The sequence below is a fragment of the Corvus hawaiiensis genome, chromosome 7 (genome assembly GCF_020740725.1).
Source record: "Corvus hawaiiensis isolate bCorHaw1 chromosome 7, bCorHaw1.pri.cur, whole genome shotgun sequence".
NCBI classification, from domain to species: Eukaryota; Metazoa; Chordata; class Aves; order Passeriformes; family Corvidae; genus Corvus; species Corvus hawaiiensis.
In genome coordinates this window covers 15,426,914-15,444,799 of record NC_063219.1, presented here as the reverse complement: position 1 = coordinate 15,444,799, position 17,886 = coordinate 15,426,914, and the positions used below count along the sequence as shown (strand labels likewise).

The 17,886-nt window shown below is 46.0% G+C and overlaps 2 protein-coding genes across 20 annotated transcripts in view; one reads left to right on the top strand and one right to left on the bottom strand.

Annotated features, from left to right (window-relative positions):
- Positions 1 to 8,713, top strand: part of ABI2 (abl interactor 2) — a 66,766-nt gene extending 58,053 nt beyond the window's left edge. For all 18 annotated transcript variants that reach the window (XM_048309304.1, XM_048309303.1, XM_048309305.1 and 15 more), the window contains one exon: positions 2,590 to 8,713. In XM_048309304.1, the coding sequence (XP_048165261.1) occupies positions 2,590 to 2,765 (176 nt within the window). In that variant the 3' untranslated portion in view covers positions 2,766 to 8,713. The remainder of the gene's footprint in view (positions 1 to 2,589) is intronic.
- A 670-nt stretch (positions 8,714 to 9,383) lies between these two features.
- The window catches only part of RAPH1 (Ras association (RalGDS/AF-6) and pleckstrin homology domains 1), a 94,071-nt gene continuing 85,568 nt past the window's right edge, over positions 9,384 to 17,886 (bottom strand). For both annotated transcript variants that reach the window (XM_048309286.1, XM_048309287.1), the window contains exon 14: positions 9,384 to 17,449. In XM_048309286.1, coding sequence (XP_048165243.1) covers positions 15,479 to 17,449 — 1,971 coding nt within the window. In that variant the 3' untranslated portion in view covers positions 9,384 to 15,478. The remainder of the gene's footprint in view (positions 17,450 to 17,886) is intronic.

Genomic DNA, 17,886 nt, shown 5'->3' with positions numbered 1-17,886 from the left:
ACACATTTACCCCCAATAAGTAAAGTATCAATTCTTAGGATTTGTACTTGTACTTTTGATATGACCATTCTCCTATTTAAGTTCATATGAGAGCACTTCTAATGGGGTTAGGGTAGATGACCTTTGCAATAGAAGCTGAGACACCAAAGAGGTGTCAAATACCAAGGATTGCTGTATATAGGAATGGGATTCAATATGACCCCGTTCTGTAGAGGGGTCTAGAAGTGTGGGAGGTACCTTTAACATTAAGATATTCTCTATCCTACAGCTGGGGATGGAAGTGAATGGCAAATCCATTTTGAACAGATGGAGAAATTCTTAAGTAGGATATAGTTACTGAGGATGTTGAACTTGAGGACACTGCCATATGACTGTAATAGCAACAGCCAACCTGCAATGTCCAGGGATGTGCACTGCAGTTTTCCATTGAGCTCTGTCTGGAAGTGTGGCAGGAAAAGATAAGAAAATGACCTGGCTCTGCAAATCAGATGAATGGAAATGGGTATCCAGAAGGAAAAAGTACACTTCTGCCACTTAGGGAAAGTGTGTGTTCACAGATTGCAGTTGGTTAATTAGCCTAGCCTACATTTGTGGTCAGTTGGATATAACAGAATTCAGCCAAACTCTGTGTAATTGTTGGAAGAACCAAAGATCACTGATTGGAAGAATATCAACCTAAATGAGTAATTCTGTTTTTCAAAACTGCATTGAAACATATTCAGACAGAAACTAAAAGAGGCCCTGGCTTAGGCTGACAGGGAAGGATGCCACCTCCTGAGTCAGTATTGCTGCTTCCTGTCTCATCTGGAGCCTTTCTTGCAATACTGGCCTGGACTCCTCATAACTCGGGGCATGTGACAAGCTCACAGCTTGAACTAGTGGGACTACAGACAGAAGGATTAAACAGCCTTTTAGAGAGAGGAGTGTTGCCAGTACACAAATAACATGCTGGAGGAAGCAGTGGTGATGTAAAAACAAAATCAGGCTTCAGGTAAATTTTATGAGGCTTAACAAGAAGCAAATTTTCTTCACAAACTTAAGGAAGAGTTTCCTTCTTGTGATCATGAAATACTGAATCCATTCAGTATCCAAAGGGAATAGAGTACCCTCAAAAGTGAGAAAGAAAGGAACTGGAAGTTACCATGATCCTTGGATGATAATGATGATGGTTATTATTATTATCATCATCATCATCAGGAGATTGAAGGAAAATAACACAGTGACTCTAGGAAGAAATTTCAAAACTCTTAGAAAGGAATTTTGAAGGACATAAATGTGTCACATGTTCATACACTTGTTTTTCAAGCTAAAAATGTACTTGTTTCTCCATTTGTGTTTTGTTTGCTTAGAATTATGTCTAAAACAGTACAGAATAAGCTACTTCACAACTACTGGGACAGTTGTAGAGCTAACAACATGTGTTTTTTAAATATGCTCTAGTCACATGATAAAAAAAAAAATTCCGTAAATACTCTGATTTTCCACTGGGATTGATCTGTATATTTTATAATCTTTTCTGGATCCAGGGTTCTGTAGTGTTGATTTGTGTTGATTCCTTTGCTCCCTCAAAAGGAAATGACCTCTTTTCTTTTGACAAGAATGATGAGTTTACTAGGACTCTTGGACAGCAGGCTTATGAACACATGCTGTTAATTTTTAATCCTTGCTTTAGAGTATCTTTCCATCTATCCCCAGGACAAGATTTTAGGATCCCTGTCCAACATACTTTTATTTTCCTTAGTGGCAGCACTGCATGTTTCATTGCCAAGTGCTCAAAGCAGTGATTGATGCTATTTGTTAAAGTACTCAGAGTCTGGCATAACTAACTTTCTCTGTAAAACACAATGATAGTGCTGAGATTGGAAAAATGTATTAATTTGAAGTCTATTTTCTGGCATTTCAAGACTATTCTATTTATTATTTCCAAGTGCTTTGTCCAATTCCTTTGCCTTTCCTAACAACTTTTGTGCCATCAGTAACATACTCTGCAGCTATAAGAAAGATGTCCTGATTCAGCATATGCACATTTTGTTTCCACCTATCTTCTTTGTGGCTCCTAACAGGAATTCACCCGCCTTGGTGCTGTGTGCTCTGGGAGCGGCTGCTGGATACTGAGATGCACATGCACCTTTAGAAATTTAAATGTGGAAGTAGCTAAGGTGGATGGAAGTCTGGGACATCAGCATTGGCTCATTCTTACTGTGGCCTGAAGAGAGCTCTTGCTTCATGTTTTCTGCTCTTAGCTGTGCTGAGATCTGGTTTAGCACGTGTACCTAGGAATAGTTCTGAGTGGTTATAGCCATGGGGATTCACAGCCACTGCCTTGTATCACTCCACACCAAAAGTTTATCATACAGTTGGACACTTCCTCTGGTGGGTCTGGAAATAGTAAGAATAGAAGAGTTAAAGGAGTCCTGGCTCACATGCTTCAAAGCATGAGCTTGTACAGAAGGGGGTGGAAGAAACTATTTCTCTCAGCAGGTCATTCTGCACACACACAGGTGAGGCAGTGCCTGGATGAGGGAGGGTGATTGGATTTTCCCCCTCTTCCCCTACCTCTCCTAACAGTCATGTTCTGTTCTTTCCTAGTGGTGGCAATCTATGACTACACCAAGGACAAGGAAGATGAGCTCTCATTTCAGGAAGGTGCCATCATTTACGTCATCAAGAAAAATGATGATGGCTGGTATGAGGGGGTCATGAATGGAGTGACGGGGCTGTTCCCGGGGAACTACGTGGAGTCAATCATGCATTACTCAGAGTGAAGACCAGAGGACAGAACACTGCATCTTCTGCTCCAGGAGCTGGCAGGGCTTCCCAGATCTCCACCAGCCTCTGGGGCCCCATCCAGTATAACTGAATGAAGGATAATTGTAACAACCACTCTTTTGGGTTTGGTTTGGTTTTTTTTTTTTCTTTTCCCCCTCATGATAAGACAATAGTGATTTGAGTTGTTTGAACAAATGGCTGGCTCTTCAGCTGCCAGCAGAGGCTATCCTGAGCTATCTGACTTTGAATTAAGCTGACCCATTCAGATGTAACAAACTTGCTGAGTAGCTCATACTTCACTCAAATTCTGACTTCTGACAGGCCTTGGGATCTGTCTCAGGAATCCTGTGCGCCCTCATGGTACTACCGTTGGAAGCAATGCCTGGCACTGGGGATGTCCTGGATGCTTGTGGTGAAGGTTACTGGCCAGTGGACATCCCTCCTGTTTCTACACTACACTCCTGTGCAGCTGGAAGAACAGTCATGTGCTAGCAAACACTGGGATTTCTACACAGAGACGTTCCTGTAACTGACTTCCAGATAGCTGGATACATCTTTAGCAGAAACACTTCTGCAGCTGCTCTGCACACATAGGCTGACACAGGGCACACAGAGCCGGCTTTCATTCACTCACCTTTCAGTTTAGACAATTCAGATGGCTGCAGCCCAGAGGACCCCCCTCCCCATTTCTCATCTTCTGAATGCCACATATTTGTTTTGTGTTCTGCACTGATGTAACTGTGCTCCTCTCCACAGCGAGCTCCTTGCCACGGCTGCTGCTGGTTCACACAGAACTCAGAGATGCCATTGATGGTGACGGCAAAACAAAGTTAACAGATCCTCCTGGGTCAGAGGATTAACTCTAGGGGGTGTGATCTAAGGTTCAAATCTACTCATGCCTGCTTGCACTAGAGAAACTTGCCCCCAACTTTAGTTTTATGCACAATATAATCTTAAAAATCCAATCAGGTATTGTAAATTGGCTATTTTGTACTTGATGACTAGATTTGCATATGTACTGTGAGAGCCCTGTGCAGAGGCAGGACAAACGGCAATTGTCGTCTTCATGTCTGCTGCCAAAATCTCTTCAGTGGAAGCAAAAAGGGCTGTTGTGTGTACTGGTTTCCCATGGAAATCCAAGCAGTAACTAGTAGTAGTCCTAGCTCTTCCCCATGCCCTCTCCATTGTTTATTATAATAGATATTTTCAGCTGTACTGGTGGCTTGGGGTGGAGTAATACCAAGTGGAGGCTCTGTAGCCCCTTGTGATGATACTTGGCTTTGTAATCTAGTCTCAGTTAAAAATTCTGCTCAGTGATTATACACAGATCACTGTAAGTGATGGTTGTACTAGTCTGCCCTTAGGAACATCTAAATGTTACCTTTGGGTAAATACCCCGTGCATTAACGAATTACGTTTCCTTTTAAGTCTTAGCCTGCAAATTGAGCTGATCCTGTATTGTGAGAGCCTCCTGGGCAAGGGCATCTTCCTGGGCAACTTCAGACTGTCACCTGGCCAAGTTCTAGCTGGTACCAAGAGTAGCTTGTCCAAGGTGAGACAGCGCTGCAGCCGGAGAGGCCAGTGTGTAAAACAGAGCAGTGCACGGAAGAGTGGGGCTGGCTGTGTGATGGCATTGGCACCAGTACAGGTAATTGACCCAGCCCCTTGCTTGGTAATTAGTGCACTACCAGCATGGAGGTCCAGGTTTGGTGCCATCCTGGGCAGGGAGGTGACATAGCTGCTCAGAGGGGAAGAAGAAAGAAACAAATAGGTGAGGTGTATTTGTAGGCCATGGAGGAATGTGATCACCTGCTGTGAGCTTGTGGAACTCCTGTGACAGCACTCAAGAAACTGGTTTGGTTAAAGTTGCAGGAAGAACAACTTCGAAGAAACTGGTGTGCAGATAGAAGTGGCTTTCTGCCTTGCTAATTCACACGTAGTCAAGGCACTGTTGTCTTCTTTCTGGAAGCTGACAGAATTATTGTTTGGGATGAGTGTTTGCCAGAAAAGATACCCTTTAAACCTTTTACTCTCTGAAAGTTTTCTTGCGGCAAGGCTAAGAGAAGGAGCCATGTTCAGCTCCCTCAGCCCATCATTTCTGTGGGAGCAAGTCCAGAACCACTGGTTGTGCAGTCACTGGAATGACTGTTTCTAGTGTCATTGGGCAGGTCTAAGCTTTTGGCACAGGGAGGTGGTGCTTGTAGCCAAGGTGCTTGAACAGCAGCATTCACAAGCCTTTGGTGCTTACAGGGCAGCTGTGTTTTCCAGGAATATCAGAGCTTTCCTGGCTTCTCTTACCTTTGATATGTTTACGGCAAAAACTGAGCCCACAGTGCTCAAATGCATCATTAGGGCAGCTTAATGAGTTCCTAAGTGAGAGCTGAACCTCTGCCTGTGCACCCAAGCTGCAGCTGGCAGGTCAGACTTCAGTGAAACGTGTCTTAACCCACTCTGTGCAAGAGCTTGTGCTTGAACACTTCTGGCAGGTGGGTGGGGTAGTGTGTACTCCCACTGTATGTGATACAATCAGCTGGTTTTTCGTCTTGCAAGCTTTCTGTGTTGTGAGAGCAGAGCAGTGTGAGATGAAACTTGCCAGAGCCCAGCACAGAAGATGAGGCTGAAAAACCTTGAAAGTGGAATGTGTGACAGCTCCTTGAAGAACTGGCTTTAGTCTGATGGGCCAGGGGTTAGTCTGGTCCATGCTAATAGCACATGGAATTGTTTATCCTGCAAGAACTGCTGTGGATGGAATTTCTGGGTCATCGCCTGCTGGTTTTACGCTTTATTATGCAGTACTAATGTAAAGAAATTGGTTGAGTTTTAGGCATATTTTTATTTTGTACAGATTTTAATTCTGTTGCTTGTTTGGGGATGATGTGATGTAATGGTCATAGACCAGGCCAAGGTAAACAGGCTTTGTATATTAATGTTACATAGATTGCATGCTAGTAAAGTCAGTGAGGGTTGTGTTTCCAGTTTTGTCCCTTGTACTTCTACTTGTCCAAAACCTTCTCTTCCCCACCCCTTTTTAATTTACAGGTTTACTTTAAAAGGGGGTGGAAAATGGGGGGTGGGGGAGAAACACCTCAGTATTTTAAATAAGGTGCACATCATCTCGTCACTGCTGAGTTTTGCTGCCACAGCTCATGGTGTTCTGCATCACAGGCTGTTGAAGCAGGAGTGTGTATGCATGAGAGATGGGGGAAGGAGACACCCCAGCATAGCCCAAAGAGTGCTGAATGGCCAAAATGTGTATGTTTCTCCCTTTGTGAGAACTGCCTTAGCCCAGCCAGCTGTTTTATTTGTGCACAGAAATTGTTCAGCATCCTCTAGCGGTGTATTTTGCCTTGGTTTGCTGTGTAACAAAGGTTTCTTCCTCCCTCTTGGCACCAGGGACAAAGCTATAACTACAGCTGCCTCTCCATCATGTGCCTGCATGAGAGGAGGTCTGAGTGAGTCTGTCACATCCAGTGCTGAAGCAGGTTAATTTTGGTGCCTTCATTCCAGCTGAAGAGAGATGGCTGAGGCTGCATGTGTCTCACCCGTTCTTTCCTCTCTTCTCTTCCCCTTCCCCCCAAGCTGTTTGAGCAGTGGGCTGAGAGGGGCAGGAGAAGCGACCAGCAAATTCTATGCTTGAGTGTCCCACGGGTGTGTCCACATGTGGTGGCTGGAGTAGGCACCAGAGAGCTGAAGCAATGCTGGAACACTTCCTGGTCTGACTGGTGAGATACAGGCAGACACTCAACCACTGAAGAGCCATTGCTCTCACTGCAGGACAAGAGGTGTGGCATGGCCCTGAGGGAGATGACAGAGCTTGGTGTGTGTTACCAGGAGGCTGACCATGTTCCTGGAATTCAGCTTGTCCTTGCACATAGTTGAGTTGGATGTCATCAAAGTGTCTGGAGATGGCTGCTGGTGTGAACCACAGGTCCTGTGGTGTGTGGCTGGGTGGCTTACCTGTGGGTGCCAGAAAGGCTTAGACCCAGCTAGTTCTTGCTAGAGCAGTTTGTTCTCCTTTCACAGCTGCTGGGCATTTTCTTTTCTTGCTGCTGAGGATTCTTGGTGACAGCCAAAGTTGACAGTGGCAGTAATGCAGCTTCTGAAAAGTGACACTTTTTATCTGGGGTATTCCAGTTGATCATGAAAAGAAAGCAAGGCAGCAGCAGGACTGAGGAGCCTTTTCCAGCAGAGGGTGTGTGGGCTGCCTGCCTGCTGTGGATGTGCGCGTTCTTGACTAGAGGTGGAAGAGGACTGCACTGATACTGTTGTACTTCTGTGTTGTCTCCCACCTGTGCTTGATGGTGACTTAATGCTGTGCTCTTCCTAGCAGCTTCCACCATTTCCTGGCAAATGCTGTGGATGCACCTCTCTGCTAGAAATGAGCTTGCTTGCTTTTCTATTAGTTATGTCTGTGGGCTCCAGGCATAAAGCAAAAGTTCCATGTTTTCCTTTCTGGAAAGAATGGAACTTTATGTGGTTTAGTAAACTGGGAGCATTTTACAGAGCTTCTTCTCTGAGAGGTGCAACAGGACCTTTTGTAAAACAGGTGATGTCTGTATTCTCTGCAGGCCCTTTTTGGAAGTTGCCTAGAGGATGCTGTTGAACCATGGTGCTGTGGCTTTACTAGGAGCAGTAGCTGCATTCAGAGTATAGAGAGTCTCTGATTAAGCACTGCAGCATTTCAGGCATTACAAACCCCATGCAGAGACTTCAGTACGTATGTTGGCAACCGTGGCAGTGGAAAACGTACAGCACTGTTGAATTCACTAAGGCAAGTATTTACAACACTAACCTCTAGCGAAGGTGGTGGTGGAAACTAGGCACCAGCAGGATGATGGGCTACAGCGTCTGGGGTGCCAGTTACAAGAATTTACTATGCTTACAAGTATAGTCACCTTCCCCAGCTTCTGGCATCTCCCACTATTTGGCACTGCTGCATTTTGTGGATAAAATGGTTATTACACAGAAGTCAGAACAGTACTAGAAGGGAACAATGTGTGGTTTGTTTTGGGGTTTTTCCCCCACAGTAGCTGAAGTCAATGCGTAGTAATGGTCCTATTACCTACTTCTGATGTTAAAACTTCAAGCATAGTGGGACCTCCACCTTCAGCTTGATGCAGCCAAGGTTTGACAACTGCTGGTAGAAAGAATTATTCACAGATCATGGTGTTCTGCTGCTTTCATTTGAAAAAAAACCCCCACCCATGTGTTTTGTGCAATCTCCAGGGTTTTTTTTGGTACTCTAAATATACTGATTTTATTAGCACCCGTGCTTATTACAAGACCCATTACAAGACACTGATGGCAGCAGTGGCCTGCTGTCCAGAGGTAAGCCTACACCCAGGACCCTGCTAAACACTGACATGGGGGGGGACCCTGCTGAAATGAGTGCAGGACATTTGTTCCAGTTTCTCTTCACACCTCTGAAGAATTCTACCACTACTGACTAATAGCAAGAGCTATGTACAAATTTATTTCCATTACAGCACCTCGGTAAGTGCTGACATGTCCCAAGATTTTTTTGTAAAGAACAAGTGCTTCTTTTCACATTTGAAAAAGTGTCTTTTGCAACTTGCATGGACTAGTAGTTTCTATGAATTCTCTGGAGATGTCAGTGTCTAACATGGATTTTGTCCATGCACTTTTTCTGAAAGCAGATACCCCCTTTTGGTTTGCAGTTGGAGCAGCACACTGTGCTTTTGCTTTTGGCACTGCTGATGCAGTGGATGGATGCAGAGCCCACTGAAAATGACCAAGCCCACAGGACTCTGGGGAGCTGTATGCCGCCAGTAATGTTTTAGTGTGTGTGCCATTTGAACCACCTTCCAGTGAGTGCAAAAGCCAATTTTTAAATTTTTTTTAATTGTACTTGGAATTAACTGTTGCTGTGTACTAAACCCTCTTGTTATGAGCCCTAAATAAAAAGAACGAAGCACACCCCGTATGTTCTGTGAGCGTGCCACAGCCGTGTCACATTCCTTGTCTTTGGCTACAGACTTTTCAGCGCACTAGGGCCAGGGACTGTGGCTTGTGCGTGCAGGAGTCCTGGCCCTAAGGATCTCTGAGCACAGCATTTCCCACAGCAAAGGTACAAACCTTGCCATCCAGCCTGCTGCCTTCACCAGCTCCGACCTCTGTGGGACTTCCCCTTTCCTGCAGCTGCTAATGTAGTTCTCAACTCTCTGCTGCTGAGGGCTGCAGGGCAAGGCTGAGAGCACTTCCCAGGGCAGGGGAACAGAGCTGCATTCCCTACGGACCCCAGAGAGGGGCCACAGCAGCACTTACCAGCCAGCAGCTGTTCTGTATGAGCAGAGCTAGACAGGACTCTGCAAGCCTGAGGAAGGTGCAGATGGAAAAGGTGAGCCTTCACACGGGGTCCTCTTTAGCCCTGTAACTGGTGTGCACCACGTGGCTGGTACAGCCACCTCTGACCCACTGGAAAGAACTGTGCAAAGGAATAAAAGTTTTATTGGCAGTGAGCACAGAAATGGTAAGCTGTAGGCCATCAGCTACCTGACCCCTACATAGGGGAACCACTGATGCCCTGAAAACACAGTGTGGGTTCTGAGCTCATAGAAAAGGAAAATTGCAAGACAGAGGATTAAAGCAGAGTATTAAATTTAACTACATCTTTATTGAATTGTGCATATTCCATTGGATAATGATCTATATTGGGTACTCTATAACGTATTTCTTTTGTCCTCTCTCATGCTTAAAAAAGTATATTTATACATATATTTATATATATTTATAATATGGCAAAGCTCCCCCCAACCTGAAGCTATCGGTCTAAAAGAGCTTTGATTTTATTTTATATTTTTTTTTTGGAAAGGGAAGAAGAGGGGAGGCAATCCCATTGAAAGATAAAATGTGCAATTTTCTTTTTAAAGCAGTAAACATGAATGTATTTACAGCACTCAGCACAAGTTTGCTGCACAGACAAATCATCACTGCAATGACACACTTGCATCTCCAGTATTATACAGAATATTCCCAGTGACTGGTAACAATTAGTGTAAGCCATAAACCAAACTGCTGCTCCAGTTAATTTCTGGTCCACTGCAGTCCACTAGGAGGCCTAAAATTTCCAATTACAACTTGGCCAAAACCTTTAGTTTTTCTTTTAGAAGTACAAGTGCTATTGTGCTGCACCAAGTCAGCAGCAGGGTGCCACGGGCACAGCTCTTTGCTAAACTGTCCTTTGCAAGGGTGTACCCAGTTCCCAGGCTTGGTTAAAGGCAAGGGACATCCACCATCTAACACTGGCACCCTCATCTCTCACCAGCCACGTGCTAGAGAGCAACAGTATGAGACTGCTAGCAACGAGACTGGTGTATGCACATCTGCATACCTGGAATTTAGCTCTGAATGCATCTCTGGCATCTTGGGAAAGCTGGGAGCAAATTATTTTCCACTGTAGCAAATGGTAGAATTCCAAAATCTCCTAAAAGACAAGTTGCCTTCAAGCATTTAAATAAGGGGGAGGGTAGTATCCACAATCTATTACTGAAGGTCCTTCTCACTCATTTATCTAAGTCCGTGCCACGGGGGAATGTGCATACAGCACTAGTTTCCGTTCCTCCTGGTCTTCCACCTTCTCTAACTCCCCTTTACCCAAGATCATCTGCTCAGCAAAGAGCTCACTGCGTCCTTGCCCTACTGAGTGCCTCAGAGCACCAAATGATCATTACCCAAGTCACTATTTTCCCTCTGGTTGGTTAGTAGCAATTAAAGTAATTTACACTGTGCGGGATAAGCATGTGTGTTTGTCATCTCATTTGCAGTTTAGTGTCTTAAAACTTTTCGAAACTAGACCAAGCCTCTGTCACAGTGAGTGCTGCCCCCTGCGACAAAACCCTGGTTTGGTCAGTCTTCATGGACATTTTTTAACTGAAGGAAAGAAAATTCAGAAAGGAAATAGACAAACTCAGAATTCCAAAATAAAGCTTAAAACCCCACCAGCATGTGGCAAAAAACATCCAAGAGAAACTATCCCTTGTAGTGTTAAATCCTCTCTAGTTTGGAGTCTGCCTCAGTGGTGCAAGGGAATGAATGCAAACCAGGTGCCACAAATGGGCCCCCAAAGTAGTAAGATTCACCTGCAGCTGAGGAGCACTGTGTGACTGAGAACATAATCTACACCTTAACAATGCTAAAAGGAAAAAAAAAAAAACCCAGCAACCAACCAAACTATGTTCTGGCTGCATCCTCACTACCTTCTGCCAGGAATTTATACTGCTTTTCTGGAGTGCAACTGATTTTAACATGACACTAGTTGAAGTAATACTCGTATTAAGACCCACTTATAATCTTATTTTGAAAAAGAAACAGATTTACCTGCGATGGTACCACTGTAGCAAAACAATTTGGTTCTATGCTGTTTTCTGTAAAAAGCAGAAAATTTCTCTTTTGCCCTTCTGCTGTTGAAATGGCACTTTAGGTTCCTTACACTGTGGAAAAAAATTTTAACTGAGAGGAAGACTGGCCACACTTTATCTCTGAGCTGATATGATTTATCTGGTTGCCTAAGGGCACAGAAAGAAGGAATTAGAAAACCTTTAAATGTGCAAGCCCAGAACAGTAAATGTTAAAATGCACTTGTTGAAAAAACTGCTTCCTCTCCCATCAGACCTGAAACCAAATGATCCAGGTACCTGCACTTTGTTTCCCTGATGTGTCACTCACTGTTGCCCTGCAGGCAACTGCAAAGTTCAGGAGAGGAGCTCTTTGGCTTTGAGGTCATCACCAAGTTAGAGCAGTCGGTGGTGGTCTGCCGCAGGAGGAAACCACTGTGTGCAGGGTGAAGCAGGAAACTTCCTCTTCCACAGAAAATAACACAATTATTTAGACACTTGTGCCTAACATCCTCTCCCAGCCACAGCTGTTAGAAGACTACACAGGACCCCGAGCATAGGCACCTGCAACATGTTACCTATGGTTTGTTTCGAACCTGTGGTTTTTTTGGTTTTAAATATAATTTCTCATCCAAGCTTAGTGCTGCTAGAAGAGCCTAGTATTCCCTTTCAAAGCAACTCCCCAACACCTGAACTGTGATGTGTCTGAGAATAGCTCCCTGCTTTCTACACCTGGGCTGCAGGCACAGAAACCTGGCTGAACAGGGCCCTGCTACTCAGAGGTGGATGCTACACTGCATGGCAGAGGGGAAATGAAAACGAAATGTGGAACAGATTAACAAACACAGCTGTGCTTGCTCAGCTGCCCCTGCAGCAGCAGCGCTTCCCTGACAACCATCTAACAAGTGCTCAGCCCCTGCGCTTCCTCACGAAACGCAACTCCAGCCATGCACTCCAGGTTTTTTGGGATCAAAGCACCAGCTACCTTTGTGTCCGGAGTATGAACGCTCAGCCTTCACATGCCCATTTTAACAGTGCCAAAAGGATTACTGCCCATGTTTGTAACATTTTAACTGAGAGGATGAAATTTTCCTGCGTGTCTGAAATCCAGCCCCTGATTTTTTTGATTTAATAAACATAATGGTGCAATTATGAGACAACTGCACACGGGGGAAAATAACTTTCTTGCAAAATAAGGTGTACACATTTACTGTCACAAAGCCAGTAAATATGCTGGAAAAGTGAGTTACAATGGGGGGTATCTCATAACCCGAAAAGGCAAACCAGGTTGTCTGAACCACACTTGCAGCCACATTTCCATGCTCAGCTGCATGAGCAAGCTGCAGCCACTCACTGGATCACTACTGCCTTAGGAAGGAAACTGCAACTAGAAGGAGTACTGGGTGCCACCTTTGCTGACATTCATTCTTTCTGCTGCAGACTTGGGAGTTACACAGCTGTCTCCCAGCAAACTGTTGGCAGCCTGCAGTAGTAAGGATGGATTCATTGCCTAGGGAGAGATACTGGGGACATGAACTTGGGCACAGGAAAATGAGAACAAAGCTCAAATGCCTCTGAAGAAATTGCACTCAAAACATGGATGTGCTGAGTCCAAAGCCCAGAGGTACCCGCACTGAATGAACTAAAGTAAAAGGGCTGAACTGACGCACACCAGTGAGGCTGTATTGGAGAAAAGAGAAGCAAGTGGGGCAAGCAGAATTTCCTGACTGCTCTCACCGGGGAGCACATGCTGCATCAGCCCAGCTGGATCTTGCCATGGAGCAGGAGAATGTGCCTACTTCCCTGTCATGGCTAAGGGCAAAGCGGTTACGGCTGTAGTGAGCACCTTGTGCCCACTGGTGCTTCTGAGCCCCAGGAGCTGCGTACAGTACAAAGCAGCACGAGGACCAACACTGAAAATTACAGCACCCATGAACTGCAGTAAGCTTAACAACCCTCCTGTGACATTATTCACCAGCTACACTGAGCATGCTTAAAATCAACAATGCAAATGCTTTTAAGGACACTTTGTAAGCACAAAAATAGTAGAAACAAAACTTGGTGAACAATTTGAAAGATACAAAAAAGTGCCTTTCCATAGCAGTGCTTCAAAAATGCACACAATGGTATATACTCTTATTGCTCAAAAAATCTAGTCTGAAATATTAAAACAATTTCCAGAGGTGCTGAAACAGATTTAAAAAAAAATCATATGAAACAGGTCGGCACAGACAGCACCACTAATTTTTCTCTTTTCATGATGCACTTATTTAAAACTATATAGTTACAGATGTGTTATTTTCTGCCTCAAATTAGCAAAACTTTTTTTCCTATTCATAAAATATTCACAAAGACATTTATTTTATTATTTGTATTTAAAAAAAAACAACTTTATAACAAAAAGGAATGGGGGACACTGTCACAATATTTCTTAAATCTATCATCCTGAATTACTGTAATGAGAGATTAATTTATATTGGTTTTACACATGTGACGATACTGCCAGGTCAAGCTGCTGTCTTTGTGTCATTCTTTGGGGAAAGGAAAGCATTTAAAGTTTGCTTTTGGAGAAAAAGTAAGCAAACAGTGAAATTATTTGCCCTATGAGCCTATTGACAGTATCCCCATGGTCACAAGGGAAGCTGTAACAGCTGAAGATGGGGTAGGTACAGTCCAAGTATTTTAGCTGTTTTACAAAGGCTGTGTCCCACCACCCTGCAATGAATGTGCAATGATACATAAGACCACTTACACTTGCACTACCTTATCACAAGGTCTGAATATGTGGGTAAGACTGTACAATCAAGCTACTGAAGTAGCTGCTGAAGAAAAAGGACTGTCATACTTGATCTGGTGACTGACTGTAAATTGGTGACTAACAAAAAACCAAGCAAATCAATAGTCTATTTTCTACTCATATGGGCCCTCAGATGAAATTCCTAGCAAATATTATTGCCTCTTAAGGTCCTTTTACTTCCAGTCGTCTTCCTTGACTGCTAGAAGTGCAACTTTGTGATAAACAGGTTAATGCACTGGTCACGTTCTCTGGCAGGTCAAAGAACAGAGAGAGAATTCCTACTCTGCTTGTCCTCAAATTGCCACTCCCTCCTCTCTTTCCAGAAGGGAAAGTTTCCTGACAATTTCAAATCAATTATAAACATTACTTTTTTTGCACATTTCCAGACGCTTGTTTTTGTGAAGACGCTACATCTTACCAGGCACAGACCAGGTGAGACTGGATGCTGTGCATGCCTGTGTGAGCACATAATGCTTTCTACAGAAACCTACCTGTTCATTCAGGGTAAGAATTACACGGACAGCTCATGGATCAGCGTGGGTCAGCCTTGGGGGTTGGCAGGATTTTTGATTGCAGGAGTCCTGGCAGCTTTCAGAAGGGGTTAACACAAATATATTCATCTTGAGCCATAGAAACAAATGCTTGAGCCTACTATTAGTTAGAATGCATAATGGTTTGGAATAATATATATTTATCCTACTTAACTGCATGGACAAATAAGTTTGAAATAATTTGTATCAGTGTATATTTTTAACTATTTGAAAGGAGGGGGAGGCTCTTTATAGTATAAATATATTTCACTCCAGCCCACTATATATAAAATCTATTTCTTTCCTCTGAACATACTCATTTTCAGTAGTATTATGACCAGAATGTTTTGGTACGTTGCATCTGTACTTCTCAATCAATGGACAATGTACAGTTACCAGCCGAACACCTCAGCTTTGCAGAATTTACCCACCACAAACTGCTGAGAAGTTTGTGGGTTTGGGTTTTTTATTTCCTTTCTTTAAAGTGCCCCCTACATCTCCATCTTTATGATAAGATTTCACCAGTTAGAGTCCAATTCCAGATAATATACTGACTGAAACAATAAATACGGTTCTACAAAAACATTCTGGTTATCTTCTATAGTTGCGACGAAATATATCACAATATATTATATACCTACACTTATAATACATGCACAAACATGTCTCACGTGGACAGACACCACAAAAAAATTATCTCCCTCCCCATTCCCTAAATGCAGAAAAAGTAAGAAAATGGGGGTTTGGTCCAATCCATAAGAAGGGTAAAAGAAACTGAAAGAATGAAGCCAACACCTCTCTACCCACTTTTCCCAAAAAAGTATCAACACCCCTAAGCCCCCAACTTTTTTAACCTAGCCATGAAAGGGGAATGTCTTTACGTTTAGCCTTTGCTGCAGTTTGAGATCACCTCTTTTGATGGGGCTATCATCCACATCCCCACATTCTCTCCAAGTGTGCAAGATCACAGGCCAGCCGATCACAGGGCAGCCCACAAGTCATGGAGAGTACTGGCCCCTGGAGACTGACTACCAGTCCCGTGACAGCTTGGTGTTCTGATCCCTTTTGGGGGGTGCGGGGGGTGGCCCCCTCCGTAACGTTGCATAGCCAGATATATGACTGCCCCCAAAGCTGCTGGTCTTCTGCTGGTCAGCCAGCAGCTCTGGTGGGGGTGGAGGCAGGGCCATGTCGTCCATGGTGGCGGTGGGCTCCGTTCTGGACATCCGCGCAGAGGAGAGGGAACCGTGCCGGGTGATGGATTTCCGCTGCAGCGTCCGGTTGAGGTCTGCCAGGAATCCCGGCTGAACGCTAAGGCTGGACTTGGGTGACGTGGGCACTTGTGGGCCAGCTGACCCTGGGGGCTCTGTGACCTCCGCCTGTGTCAGTCGGGTGCTGTCGTTCCGCTTGGGGCGTGTGGGTGGTGGGGCTTTTTTCACTGACGGTTTTGACCATGCCTGTGGCTGGGGATTTACAACAGCAACTTTTGGGGAGGTGCTGCCTGAAAACACAGATGGAATTTCTACTGGAGGGGGAGGAAGATCTATGTCAGGTGGTGGTGGTGGGAAGTCTGAATCGGATGGTGGTGAAGGGAATTCAACCACAGGATCCTTTCCAGACACACTCGGAGCAGAAGCCTTGGCTGGGATCCCACCTTGTGGAAGGACAATGGGCAGGCTCACACCAGAAAGGTTGAGCTTTCCTGGCTTTGGAGGGGCTGGAGGAGGTGATGACTCCTTGGAAGGAGATCCTGACGGCTCTGATGAGTGTGCAAATTTGCTGACAAGGCGGTCCACTGAAGGCCTCTTGGACTCATGGTACTCAGTGGAGCTTGTGGACTTGATGCTGGAGTTGCGCTGAGGTGTTGGAGGTGGTTTCTTCCCTCCAGGGCTTGACGTCTTGCCGGCCTTTTTGACTGGAGACCCTGATTTGTCAGGAGGGGGAGAACCTGCAGAGGAAGCTGGGGAAGGAGGTGGAGGAGGAAACACTAAACTGCTCTCTGGTGGAGGAGGGGGGAAATCTGGTGAGGGAGCAGCAGCAGGCTGCCATTTGGGCTTTGCCTTCACTGCTGGAGGTGACTGTGGAGCCACACTCAGTGGAAGGGGTTTCAGAGGCTGGGGCTCAGTGGCAGGTGGCGTGGGAGGAGGTGGGAACTGGCTGACTATCTGCTTCACCACCGACGGCACTGGGGACTGAGGGGATGGAGGAGGCTTTACTGAGAAACTCTGCTGCTTTGGGAACGTTGCAGGGGGAGTGGGACCAGGAAGGGCTGGGGGCAGAGGAGGCACCTGGGGAGAAGTGACACTTGGTTGTTTCTTTATTGCAAGGGGCAAGGGCACAGTCACAGGGGGAGTGACATGTGTGACCTCTGGTGACGCTGCCTTCCCACTAGGCTGAGGGGGCAGAGCTGCCATGACAGGCTTTGGGGGTGCCTGGGGTGGTGGTGGGGCAGGCACAGGAGGAGGCGGTGGTGGCAACGAGGAGACAACAGTAGCCTGGCTTATATTTGGTTGAACCTGATGTATCTTGGGGGGCGGTGGTGGTGGTGTGAACTGTGGCACAGAGGGGGCACAAGGTGCCGGCTTCAGCTGTGCCATGGCCGAGCCCGGTGTGGGGGGTGGTGGTGGGGGCGGGGGAGGCGGCATGACCCCGTTGGGGGGCACCAGGATCTGAGGCTTTGCCGAGGGCGGGGGTGGCGGCGGGGCCTGCTGTGCAGCAGGAGCTTTGGAAAAAGGGCCGCCGTGCTGGGCCGCGTTCTGCAGCCGGGTGATGGTGCTGTACTTGACGAACATGGTGGCGGGTGAGCCCGCGGACGGGGCGGCCTGGCTGGGAAGGGGCGGGGGTGGTGGGGGCGGCGGCGGAGGGGGCGGAGGGGGCGGGGGCGGTGGCGGTGGCAGCGGCGGGGACGGCTGTGATGCTGCGTAAGGAGTCACCACTTTCGTCTGCGGGGACAGGGGAGCTGCGACAGACACAAAGGGCCGACCTGCAGGCTCCACTCGGGCCTATGGGGAAGGGATTTTTAGTGAAAGTGGAAAGGGAGAAAAAGAAGAGAGAGGGAAGGAGGGAGAGAGGGAAAGAGACAAAGAGATTATAAAGTCAAGGTCTAAATGTGCCCATCGTTAAAAATTAAGTGGCAGATTACAGCATGCAAGAAGTATTAGCAAAACACTGGAACAAGAGACAACTCCATACACTGACAAGCCTGGACCATGCAAGGGGATGGGGCAGCCCGGGAGAGGAGCCGGCAAAATTCTGTGGAGCCAGGTCTGCTCCAATTGAGGCTGACTGTCAGAGGGAAAATACACCAGCCTTGTTACTTCCGTGGGACAGGCAGTGGGACTCAGTGAGAATCACTGGCCTCCTTTGGGCAAGCGTAATGACCCAAACAGAGCCCCCCAGAGCACCACAGGCCATGATAGAGGACAGCAGGCAGAGCCAG